General features: G+C 45.8%; 1 protein-coding gene across 1 annotated transcript in view; it reads left to right on the top strand.

Moving 5' to 3' along the window:
* Nucleotides 1-20,494, top strand: part of RCOR1 (REST corepressor 1) — a gene marked incomplete at its 5' end in the record, with an annotated part of 84,445 nt that overhangs the window by 48,262 nt on the left and 15,689 nt on the right. Inside the window, 2 exons of the mRNA XM_082001057.1 lie at nucleotides 14,774-14,826; nucleotides 18,951-19,112. Coding sequence (XP_081857183.1) covers nucleotides 14,774-14,826; nucleotides 18,951-19,112 — 215 coding nt within the window. The remainder of the gene's footprint in view (nucleotides 1-14,773; nucleotides 14,827-18,950; nucleotides 19,113-20,494) is intronic.

Raw genomic sequence — 20,494 nt, 5'->3', positions numbered from 1 at the left:
CCCTATTGTTTCTGTGACCTGGTTTATAACACAGCCCCACGAGAGGCTACGTTGGTACTCAGTGAGAGTGCAGCCACCTTGGTCAGGGATGGGAGGGTGGGAGCTGCTTAGGCTTTGCCACCAGAGAGAAAAGTATTGTTGAACTCTTAGCTTATACCTTTTTGTGGCTGAAGTGCTGTGGGAGGTTTTGAAAGATGGAGTGTATGTATTGTGCTTTCCTTGTTTGGCATTTTTCTGCTTGTTTTTATCTGAGTTTCTTTTTTGTTGAGGTGATTTTTTATTTTGGTAGTAGGAAAAGTGTTAGCCTTAAAAAATAGTTGCCAGGTAGAGCCAAGACTTCCACCTCCCTGAGGGGTGGACTTCAGGGGTTATAATTCTTACCTGAAACTAAGTGCTTACCTTTTTGTCACTCAAGTCAAGATAGCAAAAAAACCCAAACTTATGATCTTGCTGTTTGTATGCCCTAGAAATACCAGTTTGTTGGCTGCCCCAGTAACAGCAAAAAGGATTAATGGAAAAGCAGCATTGGGTTTATGTTTATTCCCTAATCCAAATTCCATATTATGCAGTGAACGTGGCAGCTGTGAAGCTTGGATGCAAATACAGTAGCTGAAGAATACAACTCCATGAATTCAGAAATGAGAGAACTGGTGTTTAATTTAAGATTCTGCTTGAGTTTAGCTGTTGAAATAATAGTCATGGCCACTTCTCCAAGCAGCTGCAGTTGCTGCACTTCAGAAAATGCTCAAAAGATGAAGGTGAAGGGATGCAGTTTTTCATTTTAGCTGAAGCAATTTTTAATGCTTATAGTAGCAATATTGCAAACAGCAAAAAGAACATACCAGGCTTCAAAGGCTATGGGTGTATCCCAGAAATGGCTGAGTTGCCTCAAAGTTAGCTGCAGTTTCCCCTTTGTTTGTCATCTGCTGTGCTAGTTGCTGTTGCAATGCTGTGTGGAAATCTCAGAGCAACTCTTTCATCATTATTGCTGCAGGTTGATATTTCTGGATCCTGGATGCATATTTAAATTAAGATGAGGTTTTAACCCTTTCACAGCAGTGGTTTGTATTGGAGCTATGAAAGCAATTTAGTTTGAAAGGACTAGGATGTGTGTTTGGGATGGATTTCACCCAAGGCACAGTAGATTGTGGTGTGTGTGGTTTTTATTTTTGTTTTTTTTAAACAACAATAAAACAACCCACAAACAAAAAATCTGAAGGAGAGGGTATGTTGGAGAGTATCGAGGAAAAGGATGTCGTCTTTAAGGTAGCTGTGTTATCCTGGAGGATTTTTTGCTGGGAGGTGGGGAGTGTATTGTGTTTGTGTGGCAAGATTGGGGGTGTGGGGGGTGTGCTTGCAGGGGTGGCTTCTGTGAGAAGCTGATAGAAGCTTCCCCTGTGTCCAATAGAGCCAATGCCAGCTGGCTCCAAGAGGCACCCACTGCTGGCCAAGGCCGGGGCCACCAGCGATGGTGGTAGCACCTCTGGAATAACATATTTAAGCGGGGGAAAAAAACTGGTGCAATGGCAACTTCAGCTGGGAAGAGGAGTGAAAATATGAAAGAGCGCTGCAGACCCCCAGGTCAGAGCAGAAGGAGGGGCAGGAGAGCTCCAGGCATCGGAGCAGAGATTCCCCAGCAGCCCCTGGGGAAGCCCATGGTGAGGCCAGCTGTGCCCCTGCAGCCATGGAGCTCCATGGGGGAGCAGATCTCCACCTGCACCCAGGGAGGACCCCATGCCGGAGCAGGGGGATGCCCGAAGGAGGCCGTGACCCCATGGGCAGCCCACGCTGGAGCAGGCTCCTGGGAGGGCCTGTGGCCCCGTGGGGAGAGGAGCCCCGGCTGGAGCAGGTTTGCTGGCAGGACTTGTGACCCTGTGGGGGACCCAGGCTGGAGCAGCCTGTTTCTGAAGGACGGCACCCGTGGGGGGACCCAGGCTGGTGCAGTTCATGAAGAACTGCAGCCCGTGGGAAGGACTCCGTTGGAGAAGTCCATGGAGGACTGTCTCCCAATGGGAGGCACCCCAGGCCTGGAGCAGGGGCAATGTGAGGAGTCCTGCCCCTGAGGAGGAAGGAGCAGCAGAGACAGTGTGTGATGAAGTCACTTCAGCCCCCATCCCCTGTCCTCCTGCACCTCTGGGGAGGGAGGAGATAGTTTGTGAATGAAGTTGAGCCTGGGAAAAAGTGTGTGGGGGGGTGTTTTTAAGATTTGGTTTTATTTCTCATTACCCTACTCTGATTTGATTTGTAACAAATTAATTTTTTCCCAGGTTGAGTCTGTTTTGCCCATGACAGTAACTGCTGATTGATCTCTTCCTGTCCTTATCTTGACCCACAAGCTTCTTGTTGTATTTTCTCTTCCCCATCCAACTGAGGAGGGGAGTGATAGAGCAGCTTTGGGCACCTGGCATCCAGCCAGCATCAACCCACCACAGGGAGGGACAGTCACCAGTTTCATGTGCCTTGTTCTCTCCTGCCACCTGTTTGTTCCTCCTTTTACTGCAGCGTGAAACAGGCCTTCTCTGAACGTGTCGAGATGACCCAGTTTGAAAATGCTGGCTGCCACTACTGTTGCTGCTGCAGGGATTGAAGTAGTGCTGGCACTAGGAAGAAGCTTTTTTCTTAAGAGAAGTTTAGAGACAAGGTGATGTGGATGTAATAGAGTGATGATAGCTGTGTTAAGAGTTACCCTGGCAGTGAGCCTTGATCTGAAACGTGTTTGGGAGTAGTCTTAGCCAGCCTGATAGGCACTGTGTGAGTTGTAGGACCAGTATGACAAGAACTAGCAGGCTGCAGCTACATGGCACTGCTTGGACCCAGCCCTGGGACGGGCTGAGTGTGCTCCAGTCTTGCTGATCTTGGTGGGAACAGAAGACCTGGCCCTGTGAAAGGCTCCAAGCCTTTTTTTCCTGACCTCTTGTCTCGTACTGTAGCAGTGAGTGAAAAATAAGGGTCAGGGAACTGGAGGGTTACCCCCTGCTGGCGCAAGGTTAGTCAGCAAATGCACCAACTTGGGCCTGTTTATAGGGATGTGATGGGAGCTGTGCACAGGCAGGGAGGAGCTCTTGTGGGCTATATCCTCCACTGAGGAATGCTTGAAGAGGTCAAGGTCATAACCGCTTGCTGTGGTGAGTTCATATGCTGCTGAGTGTGACCTTCACAGAGGTACTAGTGCAGGAGGCAGCACAGCTAGGCTTTCTCAAGGACGTGTGCCAGAGCTTCCCTCACCGTAATATGTTTGCTGTGGCATTATTTGCTCTAATTAGGAACCACTCCCACTAGTTATTTTTCCTGTACTCTTACTTTTGCACTCCATGTTAAGTTACTTTCCTGATCATGTTGTTTTCATGCAGATTCATGTTAATGATGGACTCGGAGTGAATTTTCTAGCACTGCAAACATCAGTAGTAATGCGTAATAACTTCTCAGTAAGGACTGGGCTTCTAAATCCTAGCTAAAAGGCGTGACCACCTACCACTGATGCTCCAGGATCTAGTTAGTGACATTGGTTTATTGTAGGCTTTTCTGCTCAGTCTCTTAGGATCAACCTTGAAGGCTGAGGGCCTGTATGTAATCCATGTTTCAGCATGTGCTGTGTGGATCTGCAACTTGACTCTTTCTAAATTGACTTAATTTTATGTATTTTTGAATACCTTAATATCTGTCAACATAATACTAATACTTTGGTTTAGAGGCTACTAGAAAGATTGTTGCCCAAGATCTGGATGTGTAAGCATGCCGTCTTTCTGCATGGACTTCTTGGAGGGGTAAAAAACATTTCTTGGCATCTATTTGGTTTCAGACCTATAGTAAATAAACAAGTGCAAGAATGGATGTAGTGAGTGTTAGTGTCTCCCGACGGCTGGCCTGCCTACAGCAGGGCAATCCGTATGAGTTTGTCCATAGGTAGCTTCTGATCTCTGGTAGAGAAAGGGCTCTTCACCCAAACCTCTGTTTATTGCCCAGGTTCTCATCTTGTGTGGGGTAAGGTACCAGGAATTTCATGAACCACTGTGCCTTAACCTGCAGTGGGTGCCTGTTTATGTTGCCTTAGTTCATGGCCTGCCTTATTAAGTGATTAAGCAGCTGCTTAATCAAGCAGCTGAACTGTTCTTGCAGGAAGCAGGAATAGGAACTTTCAGGAGAGGGCTGGGGCAGACAGCTGGGGCAGAGCTTATCTCTGTCAAGAGAGCAGTCAAGGCTGTTTGCTTTAGGTTGTGCAGCACTTTGTGCATTGGAAGTGTTTGTCTTGTCTCCGTTGTTCTACTACCTTGCTCACATCCAGCTGATGTGAAAGTGAGGAAAATGGAGTCTTTCAAAGCAAGTTTGAGACCTAATTTTTTCATTCTTGGCACCCAGGTGCAGCAGTGCAATGAGTAGAGTTGTGGGAAGGCCCTTGCCTTCTCAGAAGGGGCCAGCCCCAAACATCTGAAACCAGGTTTTTAACCGTAGATGTAGAAGGAACAAAAGCATCTCAGTAATACTTAAGAAAATACAACTGAAGTATTAGTTCCCCTCCAATGTCAAGCTGCCTTCATTTAGTCCATATCATTCTTCATCTAATTTTGCTGGAAGCAAGCTTCGTGCAACTTGTTCATGAGTGCAGAGGCTGCCTGGGTTGCTGAGACTATTATGTTACTCATATAGCTGGGCTTGAAAGTGAGTGAGCTGGTTGCAAAAAATAACTGAAGTAGTGAAGTGGTGTGTTTGTGACCTGACCAGTTGCCATTCAGGATCACAGGGTTCTCCTATTCCAGCTGCTGAGGAGCTGGATGTGGGCAATTAGAGCTGGAGGCTCTCTCCCCTCTGCGAGCAGCTTCTGGCTCTTGGCACATCTGCTGAGGGAAGCTCCTCTGTGTGACTGACTTGTCTCCTTCCTTTTGCTGCCTGCTGTCTTGCCCAGTACTTCCTTTCTGTCCAAGTGACATCTTTCCAGGAGGTAGCTAGGGGACAAATTGATCACTTCTTTTGCTTTTGTATTCATTATAAAGGCGGTCAGCAAGGCCTCTACTCTCTTGTCACAGGCTTTATTATTGGTAACAATAATAATGAGCTGTAATTTAACCTGATGGCTATTCTGCTCCCACACACCCCTTGTGTGTGTACCCTCATCCTGCACACAGACGCTCTGTTGTGGAGTAATGGAGTTACCCGTGCTGTTTAGGAAGCCTGGCTCTGATACAGCACTTTTACTAGTTTGTATTGCTACTACAACAGGGAATATAACAGTTCTGGTTTTAGACAGGAGCTTTCAAAATCTTGTGGAGAGTGGAAAATGGACCTTGTGGAAGGTGTCACCCTCTTTAGAGGGCTTTCAATCTGGATATTCCCTGGTGGCTTCTGAAGCTGGCTGATAGCAGGTTGTTTGACCAAGCTTTATGGTAGTCTGCACTATTTTACAGACCAAGAATTTCATCATATATAGCATGATGTGATTGAAGAGCTGAGAACGCTTCTAGGTAGAGTACCAAAGCCTTGTATCAGACTGCTAGTAGTCTGAATCTGTGGTCTCCCATTACTGAGTCTGTCATCAGTGTGTGTCAAACTATTTTTTCGAATTAGTGAACCTGGCTTTTGGAAAGGATGCACTGGATCAGACATTCTCAAGGAGTGCAAAAAATAATTTCCATAAGAAAATCTGCACAAGGGAGGCTTCTTCTAATCCAAGTTACAATCTCCTGCAGTGAACCATCTGATTCAAATAATTTTTTTAGTATTCTACCCCTTGTCACAACTGTGTTGATAATGTTGCTACTTGCATTGCTTGGGCATGGTGCTGCCTGTAGTTGAAGTACACAATCCAAGGCTATAACCTGTCAGTAAACTTAAGCCACGGTTTGACAGCAGAATAAATCTGCCTTTAGGGCTCCTCGGACTGAATTGAGAGCACTGTGCTGAATAACGCAAAGAGCTGTTCTGCTATAAACTCACTCTGTTTGGGCACGTGCTTTGTGCATTTATCCTGTCTGTAACTTCCCCTCTGTCTTGGAAGGTCATACGTGGGAACAAATATTCCTTCACTGTCAGAAGCCTCTGTGTGCTGGTTTTACATTAGCACACAGGCTTTAAACCCAATATCAAGTGCTCTGGCTAACTACATTTGATACAGTCCAGTGTCATGTCTGGTTTAAGATCAGGTTTGCACTGATGAATGATCCAGCCATGCTCAGATCCTGTATGGTCACAGATCAGGTCCCCAGGTGATCTGATATGATTCTGCCTATTTTGTGCTAGGTCCCTGTGTTTCCTCTTTGTTACTGCCCTGTCAGATCTCCCTTGTCCCCTTCTCTTCTGTGGTACGTATGGAGACATGTGCACTCGTGGTAGCCAGGGCTCTGTAGATACTGAAGGCTGTGCCACTCCTCCAGTAAAGTGGCATTCAGTGCTATGGCAGAGGAAATTTCTGGCTGAAGGTTAAATGTGATGAATGTGTAAGAAGCAGTCTTTCTTCCCAGAGCATCCTCTCTGGATGTCCCTATACTGGGCATCCACATGGCCTTTCTGAGAGAGAGCAGCAGCAGCATCAGAGAGCAAGAGAGGCAAGAGAGAATCAGCCGGCTGGCTTTCCTTACGGTAATCCTGACTGATACGCCACCCCACACATATACACACCGTGTTGAGCCTTTTGATGTGAAAGGGTCAGCTTGAGGGTGCAACTTCAGGAACGAGCATATGTTGGTAAAAACTTTTGGAGTAACACATGTCTACTAGCAAAAGGCCCTTCCTGGTAAACAGTTTAAAATAGTTTTGACAAGCTACGAAACCTATGCTAGATTTGTCAGTACACCTGTGTCTGCAGTGCAGCCTTCTTGCTAGTATGGCAAAATCTAATGGCAGAAGACTTAGGTCTTTAACCATCACTGGAGTTCCAACTTTGGACTTGCTCTTAGATGCAGGCTGTGTAAAGAGCAGTATTAAAAATAATAATGATAAAAAAAAAGAGAGGGGTATAGGGTGTCTGTTCTCTAGCTTATTAGTGTGCACTACTTGGGTGGGGACTGGTTGCTTAAGTGTGAGAAAGGAAGCTTTTGGTAGGTATCAGGGCTTTTAATCATAGAATTACGTAGGTTGGAAAAGACCTTTAGGGTGATGAAGTCCAACTGTTAACCTAGCACTGCCAAGGCTACCACTAAACCATGTCCCTAAGCACCATGTCTTTTAAATACCTCCAGGGATGGTCACTCAACCACTTCACTGGTCAAGCTTTGGAATAGGCTGCCAACACTTTTGGTGAAGAAATTTTTCCTAATATCCAACCTAAACCTCCTCAGTGCAATCTGAGGCCATTTCCTCTTGTCCTAGCACTTGCTACTTGGGAAGAGAGACTGACAGTCACCTCACTACAACCTCCTTTCAGGTAGTTTGTAGAGAGTGATAAGGTCTCCCCTCAGCCTCCTTTTCTCCAGGCTAAACAATCCTAGTTCCCTCAGCTGCTCCTCATAAGACTTGTGCTCTAGACTCTTCACCAGCTTTGTTGCCCTTCTCTGGATGTGCTCCAGCACCTTTCTTGTATTGAGGGGCCCAAAACTGAACACAGTATTCCAGGTGTGGCCTCACCAGTGCTGAGTACAGGGGCACGATCACTTCCCTAGTGCTGCTAGCCACACTATTTCTGAGACAAGCCAGGATGCTGCTGGCCACCTGGGCACACTGCTGGCTCATGTTCAGCTATCTGTTGACCAACAGCCCCAGGTCCTTTTCTGCTGGGCAGCTTTCCAGCTACTCGTCCCCAAGCCCGTAGTGTTGCATGGGGTCATTGTGACCCAATTGCAGGACCCAGCACTGAGCCTTGTTGAACCTCATACAGTTGCTCTTGGCCCATCGATCCAGCCTGTCCAGATCCCTCTGTAGAGCCTTCCTGCCCTCGAGCAGATCAGCACTGCTGTCCAGCTTGGTGTTGTCTACAAACTTACTGAGGGTGCACTTGATCCCCTCGGTCCAGGTCATTGATAAAGATATTAAACTGAGCTGGCCCCAGTACTGAGCCCTGGGGGACACCACTTGTGACTGGCTGCCAACTGGATTTAACTCCATTCCCCACAACTCTTTGGGCCTGGCTACCCAGCCAGTTTTTACCCAGCGAAGAGTATGCTTGTCCAAGCCATGAGCAGCCAGTTTCTCCACGAGAATGCTGTAGGAAACAGCATCCAAGGCTTTACTAAAGTCCAGGTAAACAGCATTCACAGCCTTTCACTCATCTACTAGGTGGGTCACCTGGTTATAGAAGGAGACCAGGTTGATCAAGCAGGACCTGCCTTCCATAAACCCATGCTGACTGAGCCTGATCACCTGTTTGTCCTGTATGTGCCACACAATGACACTCAAGATGATCTGCTCCATAAAAGGGATGAATCTCCCAGCAATGGGGCACTCCATTTTATTCCTTGTTTTCTGCTCTCTGAGGCTGCAGTTTCCAGGCTCCAGGTGTGGTTCTGTGAGCAACTCTTTCCTCACCAGTGAAGTTTATGTAGCCATGCCAGTTCCTGCCCACTTGCTCATCCCTGTCACTGTGCTGTGCTGGGGCAAGAAATGAGTTGTACTTTTGGCTGAACCAGTCTTATCCTTCGCTGAAACTAGGTGGGTTCATCTCTTCTCAGGCTTGTGTAACCACCCAGTAAAGTGATTTTTGTATGGTATGCAACCATATAAAAAGTGTAAAACTGCTTGTTTTATGAATAGCATGCTGCTTTGGTGGTGGTCAACTGTTCAGTGCCTTGAGTGGCTCCAGAGCTAGTGCAAGAGAAGGGGGCAACCTGCCTTGCTAGGGCTGGTGATAGGAGAGTCTGGGAATACCCCTCCTGGCAGGCGAGAGCATTTCCATGCTTTCAACCACCACCACTTGGTGCTTTTATGGTTTCACTGCCGCGTGGGTGAGGGAGGTGGTTTTTCATGCGGAACAGTTTCCCAGTCCTGTTCCCTGGGGATCCAGGCAAATGTTGTGCTCCCAGGTGGGAAGAGGTGGCTGGAGGCTAGGGGTGCTTAACCTGGCCCTGCTGACAAAGGAGACTTCTGATGCAATGGTATCCTACGGTCCTTGGTACGTGGACAAAAGACGGTATACAAGTAAAATCTGAGCTACAGGGAGGTAAGTGGGTGGGAGGCTGAGATATACTGTGGAGTCCCATGACTCAAGATACCCTGCCCTGCTGCAGGGTGTTTTCTCTTGCTCTTGTTCAAGTAAGCTTCTTCAGATAATGTTGGTTTTCCTTTGCCTTGCAGTCACATCCAGACTTTTCCCTCAACTGCTACAGATGCAATGGAGTTGAGGCCTAAATCCCTTCGTGTCTTCAGTTGCATGAAGTGACATAGCCTTTGTGTTTGTGTAACTAGCATGCTCTGTTCCTAGAAACAGTGTTGAAGGAGACTGTATGCCTGCCCAGGTGGATGCAGCACAGGGCACAAAACATGGCTGCGCTCTGGCTCTCTGTTCCTCCCCTGTCTGTGACACACATCACATCTTGCCAGGAAGAAGAAATAGCTTTTCCAAGGCAGAAGACACTTTTAAATAGGTGGGGTTTATTTTCTTTTAAGTGATTTCTGCCCAGAAGAAGTGGTCACCTTGCTTTGATCTCTGCCTGCTCCCCCCTGCCTCCTGTTGCAGCTGGCTTTAGTGAGACACTTGTCCAACCTCTTGCGCTTTTTACGGCGTCCTCTCCTGTGCTGGGACCACGAGGTGGCAGGATTGTTCCACCGATGCTGCGAGGGTGGCAGGACAGCGATGCAGCTGCTCATTTTTATAGCCAAGGCAAAAACTGTGCTTAGTTGTTTGTTACCATCATAATTGTGTTTTGAAATTTGGAAGAATTTCACATGTATGTGTCTAATCCATGCTCCTTATTTTCTTTATATAATGTTGATTCATTTTGGGTCTTGACCTTTTTTTCCCTCTCCTGTTCTCAAGGGAAATGTGGGGGAGGGGGACATGTACAGCAACATCCAGAATTCCTCACAGGTTCCAACATTGATCAAACCCTGTGAAGCACATTACTGAGGCTGTGAAGGCTGCTGTTTTTGTCCTCATTTCACCCTGTTCTGTCAGGGTATTGCATCACGTAATATGCAAAGTGTTCAGAGCTCCTGCAGTACCCCAGTAATAGGGGTGAACTGAGGTTGCAGCAACAGCTCTACCTCTGCATTCCTGTTGCTTTCTACAGGCTCTAGCACACTCACTTCTGCTGCAAACCCTCCTTAGAGTCACTGAGTCCACTAAACATGATGTGATGCTTGTGGGGTCATTAAGAAGCAATTTGGATAGGGGGGGAGAAATTCTCACGAAAGACCCGCTCAGAGAGATCGTTTTAATCTGATCAAATGGTGATGAGGGGAGTCACTGCTTTCAGACATTTCTCTTTTCAGAGTTCTCCCACCCCCCTGAAATTAATGCTCCTGTTTTACATCTCAATTCGTTGTTCTAGGATGCAGGACCGAAAATCAGCAATGCAGTTGTTTGCTCTTGTCTCTCTCTCCCTCTGTCAGGCAAGAGGGTCCCTTTTCTTCTTCTTGCAGGAGGATGGTTAGCAGAAGAAAAGGGTGTATGAGAAAGACAGCTGGCAACAAGACCACAAAATTGAGGGGTTTGACAGCACCATTTTGGTCAGAAACTCCTCTCTATGTGGCAGGAAGGGAAGCATCTTTACTCCTGTCCCACTCCCTTCTTCCTTGTCTTTTTGACTGTGTTAGTGCTACACCTGGGGTCCTTTGGTCATCTGACTGCAGACCTCACTTCTTGTATTAGGGAGAGGTGTTTTTCAGCATCTGAACACTCTGTGCTCCTGTTTGCTGGTGTATGTGGGTTTGTATGTGTATGTGGGGCTCTGTTCCCTTTGTGTCCCTACCTTTTGTGCTATTTCTGCCTTCCTGAGCATGACTAACTATAGGAAGGGGCTCTTTGGGCCAGTGCTCACTCCATTTTGGGTTTGGGGTGGACAGGGGGTCCTGCTCACCCACACAGCTAAAATGCAAGCAAGAGAAGAAATGTAGCCAAATAGGTAAAGAAATACCAGTTTATGATTCTCTTCTCTGACCCTCCCCCCATCTGGTTTCTAGTAGCAACAAGAGCCTTCACAGGAGCAATACATCTCCTGTGTCACACGACTGTCTCTATTCAAGTATTGTTGTCTTTTTGGCCTGGTCTGTGACGAAGTATCTTTCCGGCATAGAGAAATGAATTGGATGGGAGGGGAGGATGCTCTTGTCTGCCCTGTTTAGGGAAAAGTTATGCTGGTGGAAAGAGCACATGGTGACGCAGCTTATGCTGGGGGAAATGGGATGGCATTGCTTTGCAGCTCTTGCTTATTCTGTTTTGGGAAGCTGCTAAGAGCCGTGCTGGCAAACTCTCTTCTCTGGTGTAAGCAGAGCTCTGCCCCAGGCTCCTCTGGCTCTGAACTCTGATGTCTAAACAGATCGCTGGGTTACACGCTGAGCGTGACTGAATGCCACTGAAACGCAGTGGAGCAGAATTTCACGTGCCTGCTGCCCTAGGCTTGCTAGAGGTGCGCAGGGAAGTCAGAGATGGAAGAGGGCACTTATTTATCTGGTGTGGCATTTGAAGCACTAAACTTGTGGCAATTCCAGGATCTACTGGTATGGAAGACTAAAGGGATCCTGTGACTCAGCTGGTGCCATGCTCTTTCTTGCTCACTTCATATGGAGGGGGATGGTAAAGAGAGAGCAATCAGAAGGATTGCTCAAGGGACTGTCATACCTCTCCTATGGTGCAAGCATCAAAGCAAGTGAGCCCGCAATTAGCCAAGAAATGACAAGCAGAATGGGCTAGATTGTCAGTAAGCAGGCAGGGAACAAGCCAAGAGTAGAGTTACGACGGTGTACTCCTTGTCCTTCCTTCATCCACAAATGCTCTTTTAATGTATAGAAGGAGCATTGCTGTGTGCTCATGGTCAGTTTACTGCCTTATTGCCTTTTTCTTATTTTTCTTTTCTCTTCCTCCGCTGTAATATGAGGTGTAACACTGAGGTGTTGCAGACCCCACTGTGACAAGAAAAGCATCCTGCTTCCTTTCATGGTGTTCGATCACTCATAGTCTACTGTTTGGCTCTGTGGTATATTGACTTCAAGAGAAATCCTACTGATATTGGGGGGGGGGCTTGTTAATGTTCTTCTTCATCAGAGAAAATGCTGTAATGATTTTTTTTTTTTTGCTGGATGAGGAGCAAGGGAGAGGAAGTATATTTTTATTGCTTATAGCATCTGGCATAAAAAAGGTAATATGCTGGAAGGGAGAGCGACCTCATCTCTTCTCTGTATATATTAAATGATAAGATGCTGAAGTCAAATCAGGAACTGTAGATCTTTCCACAGTGAAAGCAAGCTAGTTAATGCAGCAGTACTTAGCATTCAAGAGCTTAATTCTGCCTTGGACTTCAGAGAATTCAACTCCTTTCTCTCCCCCTTCCTTTACCTCTGCCTTAGACAAAATACAGCACTGCATGTGCTATACCTGTCCTAAGGAAGCTGAGAGCATTTAGCTGAAGTACAGGGAAATGCTGCACTTGGGGTTTCCTGGCAGCCTTTGTTTTTGGTATGGTGTTAAAGTCTGGAAGCGTCTAAGCCTTCTTCTGTCCACATCCTACTGATGTTCCCTGCCCTGTTTGGCATGTGGAGGGAAGGGATGGTGTGTAGGGAGGCGGCAGTTCACTTCTCTGTCCCCATTTCCCCTGTGTGGTCCTCCTGGATCATGTTCTCCCCTTTAGGTGTGGTTTTGCAAGTTGGGTTTTTTTTCCATGGCAAGCTGATTTCCGAGGTTCCTAGCCTTTGGCAACCCTTAGGATGTTCTATTAGGCAATGCAGGAATTTCAGCCTAAGAAGTTTCTATCACTGTCCCAGTCACCTCCACTGTCTGTGCAGCTATTTTGTTTGCCTTGTGCAAGAAAAGGTTGTTTGCAAGAAAGGATAGTTTTCATCCCAGTTCAGTGTGGTCCTTAGAAACAATTTGTTGACTTGGAGAGGCAGATGTGTTTGTGCCGCAGGGGTACAAATGGATGGTTGTGGCTATGCCTTCCTCCAAAGAGCTAATAGAACTTGTACCAAATGTATCCAGAACATGGTCCAACAAACAGGTTTGTCAGCCCCTTGGGAGTCCCCATTGTATGCAGATGGGAGCTTGGAAGAGCAAGAACCTCATGGAGAATCCTTGATAACATGGAACAGTGCCTGTATCTACTGCATGCTCTTTTCTTGCCACAACATGTGGCTGTATTAATATTCTCATGGACTTTTCCATAGCGCTTAACAAAGCCCTTTTTTGCAACATCCTTTTGCAAATGTGAAAATTAATTAATGCATCTCCTTTCCAAATGAAGGGCTGGCATTGATATCATGTCATATTGTCTAGTAAGATGGGATGTCTACTTTAAGTACCTAGATTTAATTTCTTTGTATTGATGACAAGCTGCAAATAAGAGGATGGTGCTCTCCTGCTGTGCATTTTCTGATCTATCCTGTTTTCCCAATACCTTTTGAGTTCATTGCTTAGTTTGCTCAGCTGAAGAAAGAATTGTTAAGTGTCCCAGCTTAAAGGAAAGCCCTTAAGGCACCAGAGCTTCCATGCAAGACTCCACATAAAGGCAGAAAGCATGGGAGAAGCATATTTGAGAGCTGAAATTAATTGTGAGGCCAAAACCACGTGAAATGTGGCTTCCTTAGCTGCAGTGCACACAGAACTGTTTCCTTCTGGAGGTGCTGTGCACGTTCTGCGTGAGTTGAGGACTCAGCACAGGAATTTGCTTACAGCCTTCCCTGGGTATTAGCAGAGAAAGAAAGGGGAATGATTTTTGAGTTCATTGCTAAGTGACTTGTTTTGAAGTCCAAAATTCGTAGAAGAATGAGAATTGTGGCTGTGCGTACCATTTCTAAGTCGTTTGGGATACCAGCCTGTTGGGGATCCTACAGACAACTAATGCTTGCAGCATCTTCCACTCTATTAGGTGAAGTAGGAGTCTCACCTTTTAGCTTGTATGTTTTTCAAGGGTGTTGTTATCATTACATTATGTTTAATAATGACCAAGCACGAGGGCACAGACTTTAGAACACCACCACTGCTACTGACTTTGATCCAGTCCTCTCAAATGAGTGCTGTTGGATGTAATGTAAGCTCAGTCACTCATACTGAAAGAGACATTTGGGTTTTAGTCCCGACTATACAAAATATAACTCCTCAGGGCATCTTCACATTGTAAAGGTTAAAAGCTTGTGGGGGCCTAATAATACATAGAGGTGGTGTTTGGTCCAAGATGAAAATTGCTGAGGCGTAAGAGTGGAAAAATTTGCCAGGATATCTGCAGTGGTTGTGCAACAGTAGGAGCTTGGCTGTATTGGAATGTATGGATTGTGTCTGGGGATTTTTGTTCTTAAGAAAACAACTACTTTGGGGGATTTAAAAAAAACCCCAAACAAACAAACAAAAAGAAACAAAAAACCAAACCAAAAAGTAGCTGAGACAGTCATGTCTTTAGTTTTGGTGAACAAGTTTTGAAATATTATAAGCTGTGCTTCAGAAGTACTGGAACTGGATTGGATATCATGCATCATTTAGGCTTGTTAAGGAAAATGTGTAGTAGTTTGTCTGGTGACTGTTTTTCTTTCGTTTCCTTCCTTTCCTGAATTGTTGGAAACTGCAGCTATTCATGAGAGTTCTCTGAGGAGGATGCAATGACCATGACTGAAGTCAGAGCTGCAGGACTGAGTTTTAGACTGGAAAGAGGAAGGGAAGATGAGATCATTATATGGAATGCTCTTATGCCTTCTCTTTGTTTTTCAGTGGACGAATATATTGCCATTGCTAAAGAGAAGCATGGATACAATATGGAGCAGGTAACAACTTTTTGAATACTTACTTTATTTTGAAATCTTTTTCATCAGATATTAAAACATGACTTAAAGTGACTGCCTAGAACTGCTTCTTCCCTTCTGTACCACCTATGCTTTCTCCCCTCCTATTTCTCCCGAACTGACTGTTCCTAAAAGTAACCTGTCCTTTGGGGATACGGAGTTCACCTCTAGTTTTACATCAAGAGTCAAAAGAAGAAAAACAAAACCATTGTGACTTAACAGAGTTTGGCCATGAGTATTATGCTTCCTATGGCGACTACCTCTTGAACATTTTCAGAACCCCTAAACAATGTTAAAAAGATTGGCTTGTCTTTGGGAAGCTGCCTGATTGCATTGCAGTTTCCAGTTGACTGCTCCATCTTTGCTTCATGGATTTCTTGGCAGTTATTAACGAGCTATTGAACCCTTGTGTGCTTTTCTGAAGCAAACAATATCCACAGTTATTTACCTCAAAGTTGTGCTGCAAATCATTTTGCATTTCATAGATGAGCACCTTGGATGTTGGTGCAGTAGTGGTGGACAACTTCACCAGCTGTACCTGAGGTTAGCCAGTGCTTCTAGCCTAGAGATGGAAATCCTAGGAGTGTGTTGTGAGGAGGAGGAGCTGCTCTGAGGAGCACACCTCTCTCTTACTCCATGTGATATAGGATTGTGTACTAACCTTCCCTGGGTTGACTAACATTGATTTCAACACTCATCTGAGGAGACGAGTAGACCTGTGCCTGGGAAGCTTTTCTGAATTCTATGGAGTTTCCTTATGCACTAATACTTGCCTGGAAAGGGAAGGTGAGGAATCTCATGATTTACTGTATTGGCAAATTACGTACTGCATCTACAAAAGGATAGTATGAAAACTTGAAAGTTTATGAAATTGTTCAGGCAAAGGACATGAGCATAGAAACCAATTATTATTTGCATGGGCAAGGGTTTCCATTTAAATAACTCTGCTGTCATCTTTGAGTCAGACTTTCAGTTGTTGGTACTCGTGCGCAAAAAGACTTCATGTGGAACAAGAACACTGAAGTTGAGATAACCAGCAAAATTTCCAGCAAACCCAGGAATGATCAGACTTGATAATTATCGTTTCTAAGAGCAGAAGGAACACAAAGGCACCAAAAGGCTGAGAACTTAAATGAAAATAAGGATGGTAGCTTACTTCAGTTGAGATGGGTATATCCTACAATAGTAGGATATTGTGGGTACTATTGGTACTGTGGGTACTAATGATGCATGGGTACTATTTGCCAAGAAGGATGGTAATAAAAATGGGTTTCATTATTTTATTGGAGAAGTGTTGCTTGGAGATTATAGACTGATCTGGAAGACTGATCAAAATGAAGCTTGCAATTTTTAAAAAAACAGTGAATTCTTGTGTTTTTCAAAACTTAAATTTGGCTAACAGAGATTTGCATTCATTTTAAATGTTGGAAACAGAGACCTCCCACCCATTCCTTGAAGTCTTTCTCCCCGTTTTTCTCCCTTCCTCCGTTTACGGAAGCAGAAGTTACAGGACTTGCCACACCAGGATGTAAAGTGGCTGAGCAACTTGTAAAAATGTCCCTCCTTCTAAAAACTTTCTCATTCCTTCCCTAGCACTCTTGCATAATACTCTGGAGTTAAATATGTTTCCCAGGTCCTTTGGGATTTCCTAGACAGCTATGCTAGGCATTTCCAGGTAATAACGAGATGATCTAGCTTGCATTGCTCTGGAAGGCACGTACTCATTTTGTCTTACAGGGACAACTGTCAAGGCTTTCAAATCAGTATGATTTTTATGTCACCAAGGGACACTCTCTCTTCAGCAGGTATTGTCAGAGCTGCTGTTGGCTGCGTAACTGTGGACAAGCTGATACAGACTCCCTGGAAGCCAGTCAGAGCTTGCTTTAGCATTTCGCCACTGTCTCTGGACTTTGCTGGCCGAGGCAGCCCTTTCCCATGTGTGTATCCCCCTGACAACCGGTCTCTTTGGACCTCTGTGCAGATGGCTTGGCTGACAGTCATTGCACAGAGATTCCTGTTCTTCCATCTGTGTCCCCTGCCCAAAACCTACCTTTGCAGACTAAGACGTGCCGGTTTGTTGAAGGGAGTAGCGAGCTGTCTGGCAGGACGGCTGGGCGTGCACCAGCACTCCTCTGCCCAGCGGCTTTCCCATCCAGCTGACTGCATCTGTGCTGTGTACAGCTCCTGTATGTCTGTCCTTTCTCTCCCCTTGCCTGTGGCCTAGTGCCCCGTTGTTGGCTGTGCTGCTGTGGGATGATGGCTGGAGGATCAGGACTGTGCTGGTGAGAGTCCCCGCAGCCTTGCCAGCTTGAGAGCAGGCAAAGGGCAGGCTCTGGCAGGTGAGTGAGCTCTTGGGAGGGCAAGCCCACTTCAGCTGGCGTTGGCAGACTGCGGTAGGTGGTTGTGCTGAGCCGGAGCAGTCACAGGCTTTTGGGAGCACTACAGCAAGTCTGGCCATGGGCTGTGCTGTTCTGCCAGGCTGGGTCAGATGCCCTGGGACAAGCGAGGCTGGAAAAGTTGTGTATTCGCCTGTGTATGAGTGCAGAGCTTTCCTAGGGCAGCGTGGGTGGAGGAGGAATACTGCGCTCCTGTTAAAACAAGCCTATAAGGAAAACCTTTTTGTTTACCTCTTGCTTTGTGTAAGCAGCTGTCCCCTCAGCCCTTGCTAGCACCTTAGTGGTATATTTAACACTACCCTGCCCTCCCAAAATGTCTCCCTCCTTGCTTTTCCCTTGCTTTCTCACAGGCGTATTTGGTAGAACTTGTATCTGAAGCTAAAAGGGATAGCAGGAGAAAAAACTTGTTCCTTCATGACTGCGAAATAGTTTCTTTGGCCTCATGCTTGCCAGAGAGGCTGGAGATAAGTGGCTGTGTGGCTCTTGTGACACCTCGATTGCAACCAAGATTGTTGCTTGGTGGCAAAAGGGAGGAGAGGGTGCCTGGGCAGCACTGAGAGACCAGTAGGGTCAGGACAAGATCTTGGATAACACTAATATTTATAGACATACTTTCGGCAGAATCTCAGGGGAGCAAGATCCTATAAAGGAACTGCTTTTTGCAAAGCGCAATGAGGAAACCCCCAAATTTTGAGAGACTTTGTAGCTCTGAGCAGCCAGTGCAAAACTACTAGATGGGGGTAACTGTGGCTGCAAAATCCGAGCTGAGTTTGCATATGATGAGCAGGTTATTCTGATGTTTTATGCAGCATGTTAGGGATTGTTTTTACTTTACAGCCTTTGAAAAAGGCTGATTCTAGCTCTGCGTAGTCAGGCCTTCCCAAAATGACTTGTGGTGGTCTCTGGCATGGCAGGTGTAGTGAAGTGTCATAACGCACAGGGGCTGCGCACCCCTGGGAGAGGGGTGGCTGTAAGCATGCGTCTCAGATGGTGGGAGGAGGACGGTTTGCAGGTGGTGAAGCACAGCGCATGCACTTTGACTGTGGGACTGAGAACTGGAGACTGCAACAGTGAAACAAGGAATCTCTGAAGGGAGCAAATCAGCAGCCCCCAAAATGAGTGAGATTTGTTCCTCCTTTGGGCCAGGGACATCTTAGCAGCAAGTCAAAGTTGTGCATATTCTCTGCCTTTCCTTCTTCCAGTTCTTCCCTCATCTCTCCCTCTTTCCCCCTCTCTTCCTCTTCCCCTCAAAAAGAGCCCCTAAACAACCATAAAAACCCCCAATCAGCTAAACTATCCTCCTAATTGCATGGGAAGTGATGGTAGTTTAGCACTGTCAAGAAGCTTCCTTTTAGTCCAGCTTGTTTTTTAGGTAGTCTTCCCAATTCTTTGCTTAGCTTTCCTGTGCATACCATGATCAGTAGAGTTGGAGTAATTTCTTCAATTTTCTTCTCTTCCCTTTCTGTTGCTACCCTCTTATTACATTACTACCTGTGTGGTTTGGATAAATTTCAAATTGGTCTTCAAAACCTAGCAGGGTGAGGGTTAGTTTCCAGGTTTCTTGCACACAGAAAAGTGTCTGATGTAGCTGAGAGTTAAAATTATGTCTAATGTGTTGCGTGAGAAAAAAGCTGTGTCTCTCCCTTTGCATGTGTATAATAATATTTCTTGAGATTACAATTGTCCCCTTGGTGTCTTTGTTATTTCTAGGCCCTTGGGATGCTGTTTTGGCACAAGCACAACATTGAGAAGTCTTTGGCAGATCTGCCAAACTTCACTCCATTCCCAGATGAGTGGACAGTGGAAGACAAGGTCTTGTTTGAACAGGCCTTCAGTTTCCATGGGAAAACCTTTCACAGGATCCAGCAGATGGTAAGTGGTATCAGAAGAATGGAAAAATAGAACAGGAGGTTGGACTGTCGTCTCCAGTGCTGATTGTGCTGAACTCCTGTCTAATGCTTTTGGGAGAGAACAGGCCAAGGGGGTGTTAGAGGAAAAATACTACCATGAATAGAAAGAAACAACATTGTTTCTAGAATCTGTGTAGAAGGGTTTTCCTTGAAGTGCGTTACTGGTTCAGGATAAACTTTGACTGTGCAATTTTTTTGCTTGGAAATTAAAAGTTTTCAGTCCCCTGTGTGTTATGGTAGTGTTTGTCTCAGCTGGAGTTCAGGCATGGTCTATACACACGTGCCCACCCACCCACCCAGTAAAGATATCTCTGCGCAAAGTTGATTTCCTTACAGCCTGCTTTTTCGGAACTCATTTTATTTGACTATGAAGTCTGTGCTTAATTTGGGATGGTCAGTGCATGCTGTGGTGGAGGTTTATACATCATTGCAAGCATTCAGTCCTTTGCTTTTGGTTGGTAGTGATATATTTTTTTTAAACTGTGATTGAAAACTTTCAGGGTAGGTTTCTGCCTGAAGGGGAACTGCTGGGGTGTGTATAAATTTTCTTGCGAAAGAGGGAGGGGATGTGATGTAAAAAATTGTTATTAATTATATCTTGAGAGTTTCTTCAAGTGGTTCATCTGGGTGGGAACCAGACTTTGTTCTTTGCTCTCCTTCAGTAAAGTGCCTCTCGAGAGTTCCAGCAGGACCTGGTTACGTTGGTTGTGACCTTTTTGAAGTGAGCCTAGGCTGTTGCAGTCTGTTCAGCCTCTTTAAAGCACATGTGAAGGTCTGTGGTGCTGATCCTGCTGAAAAGCAAAAGGCAATTTGCCTTCCAAGTGTGCAGGAAAACTGCCAGGTCCCTTTTCAAAAGGGTGGCAGGAAGAGGCTCGTTCTCCTCATGTCCTCCTTGAATGTTCTTTCACTGGTGTTCGTTTCCAAATGTTCTTGGAGTCCTAGGGTCTCCCACTGGCTTGGGTCAGATGACAGGGCTTGCACATCCTATGGACAGCTGATACAGACTGGAAAGTTGTGGACCCTTGAAGGGTGAAGCTGTTTTCTTCTTTATTTCTCTGTTCTTAGATAGGGGGGAAAAAAGGGGGTGGACAATGTCCTGGCAAAAAAGGGAATATAAACCCTGTCCTGTTGCTTGGTTAAACACTGAAGCAAGAAATTCTCTATTTTGTTCATGTGCAGAAGCATGACTCTGTCACCGAAGTGCATTCCAATACAGGCATGCCAAGCTCATGCACTGTTCCCTAGGTAATGATATTTTTTTACTGTTGCTCCCAGAAAAGCCATCCTGCATGAAAGGAATTAAATGGCATGAAGCTTTGTGTTTAGCAGGGGACAGGAATCAAT

The sequence above is a fragment of the Phaethon aethereus genome (genome assembly GCF_964289735.1).
Source record: "Phaethon aethereus genome assembly, chromosome: 5".
Lineage (NCBI taxonomy): Eukaryota > Metazoa > Chordata > Aves > Phaethontiformes > Phaethontidae > Phaethon > Phaethon aethereus.
Note: the sequence above shows the minus strand (reverse complement) of the source record. Positions and strands in the feature narration are given on the sequence as shown.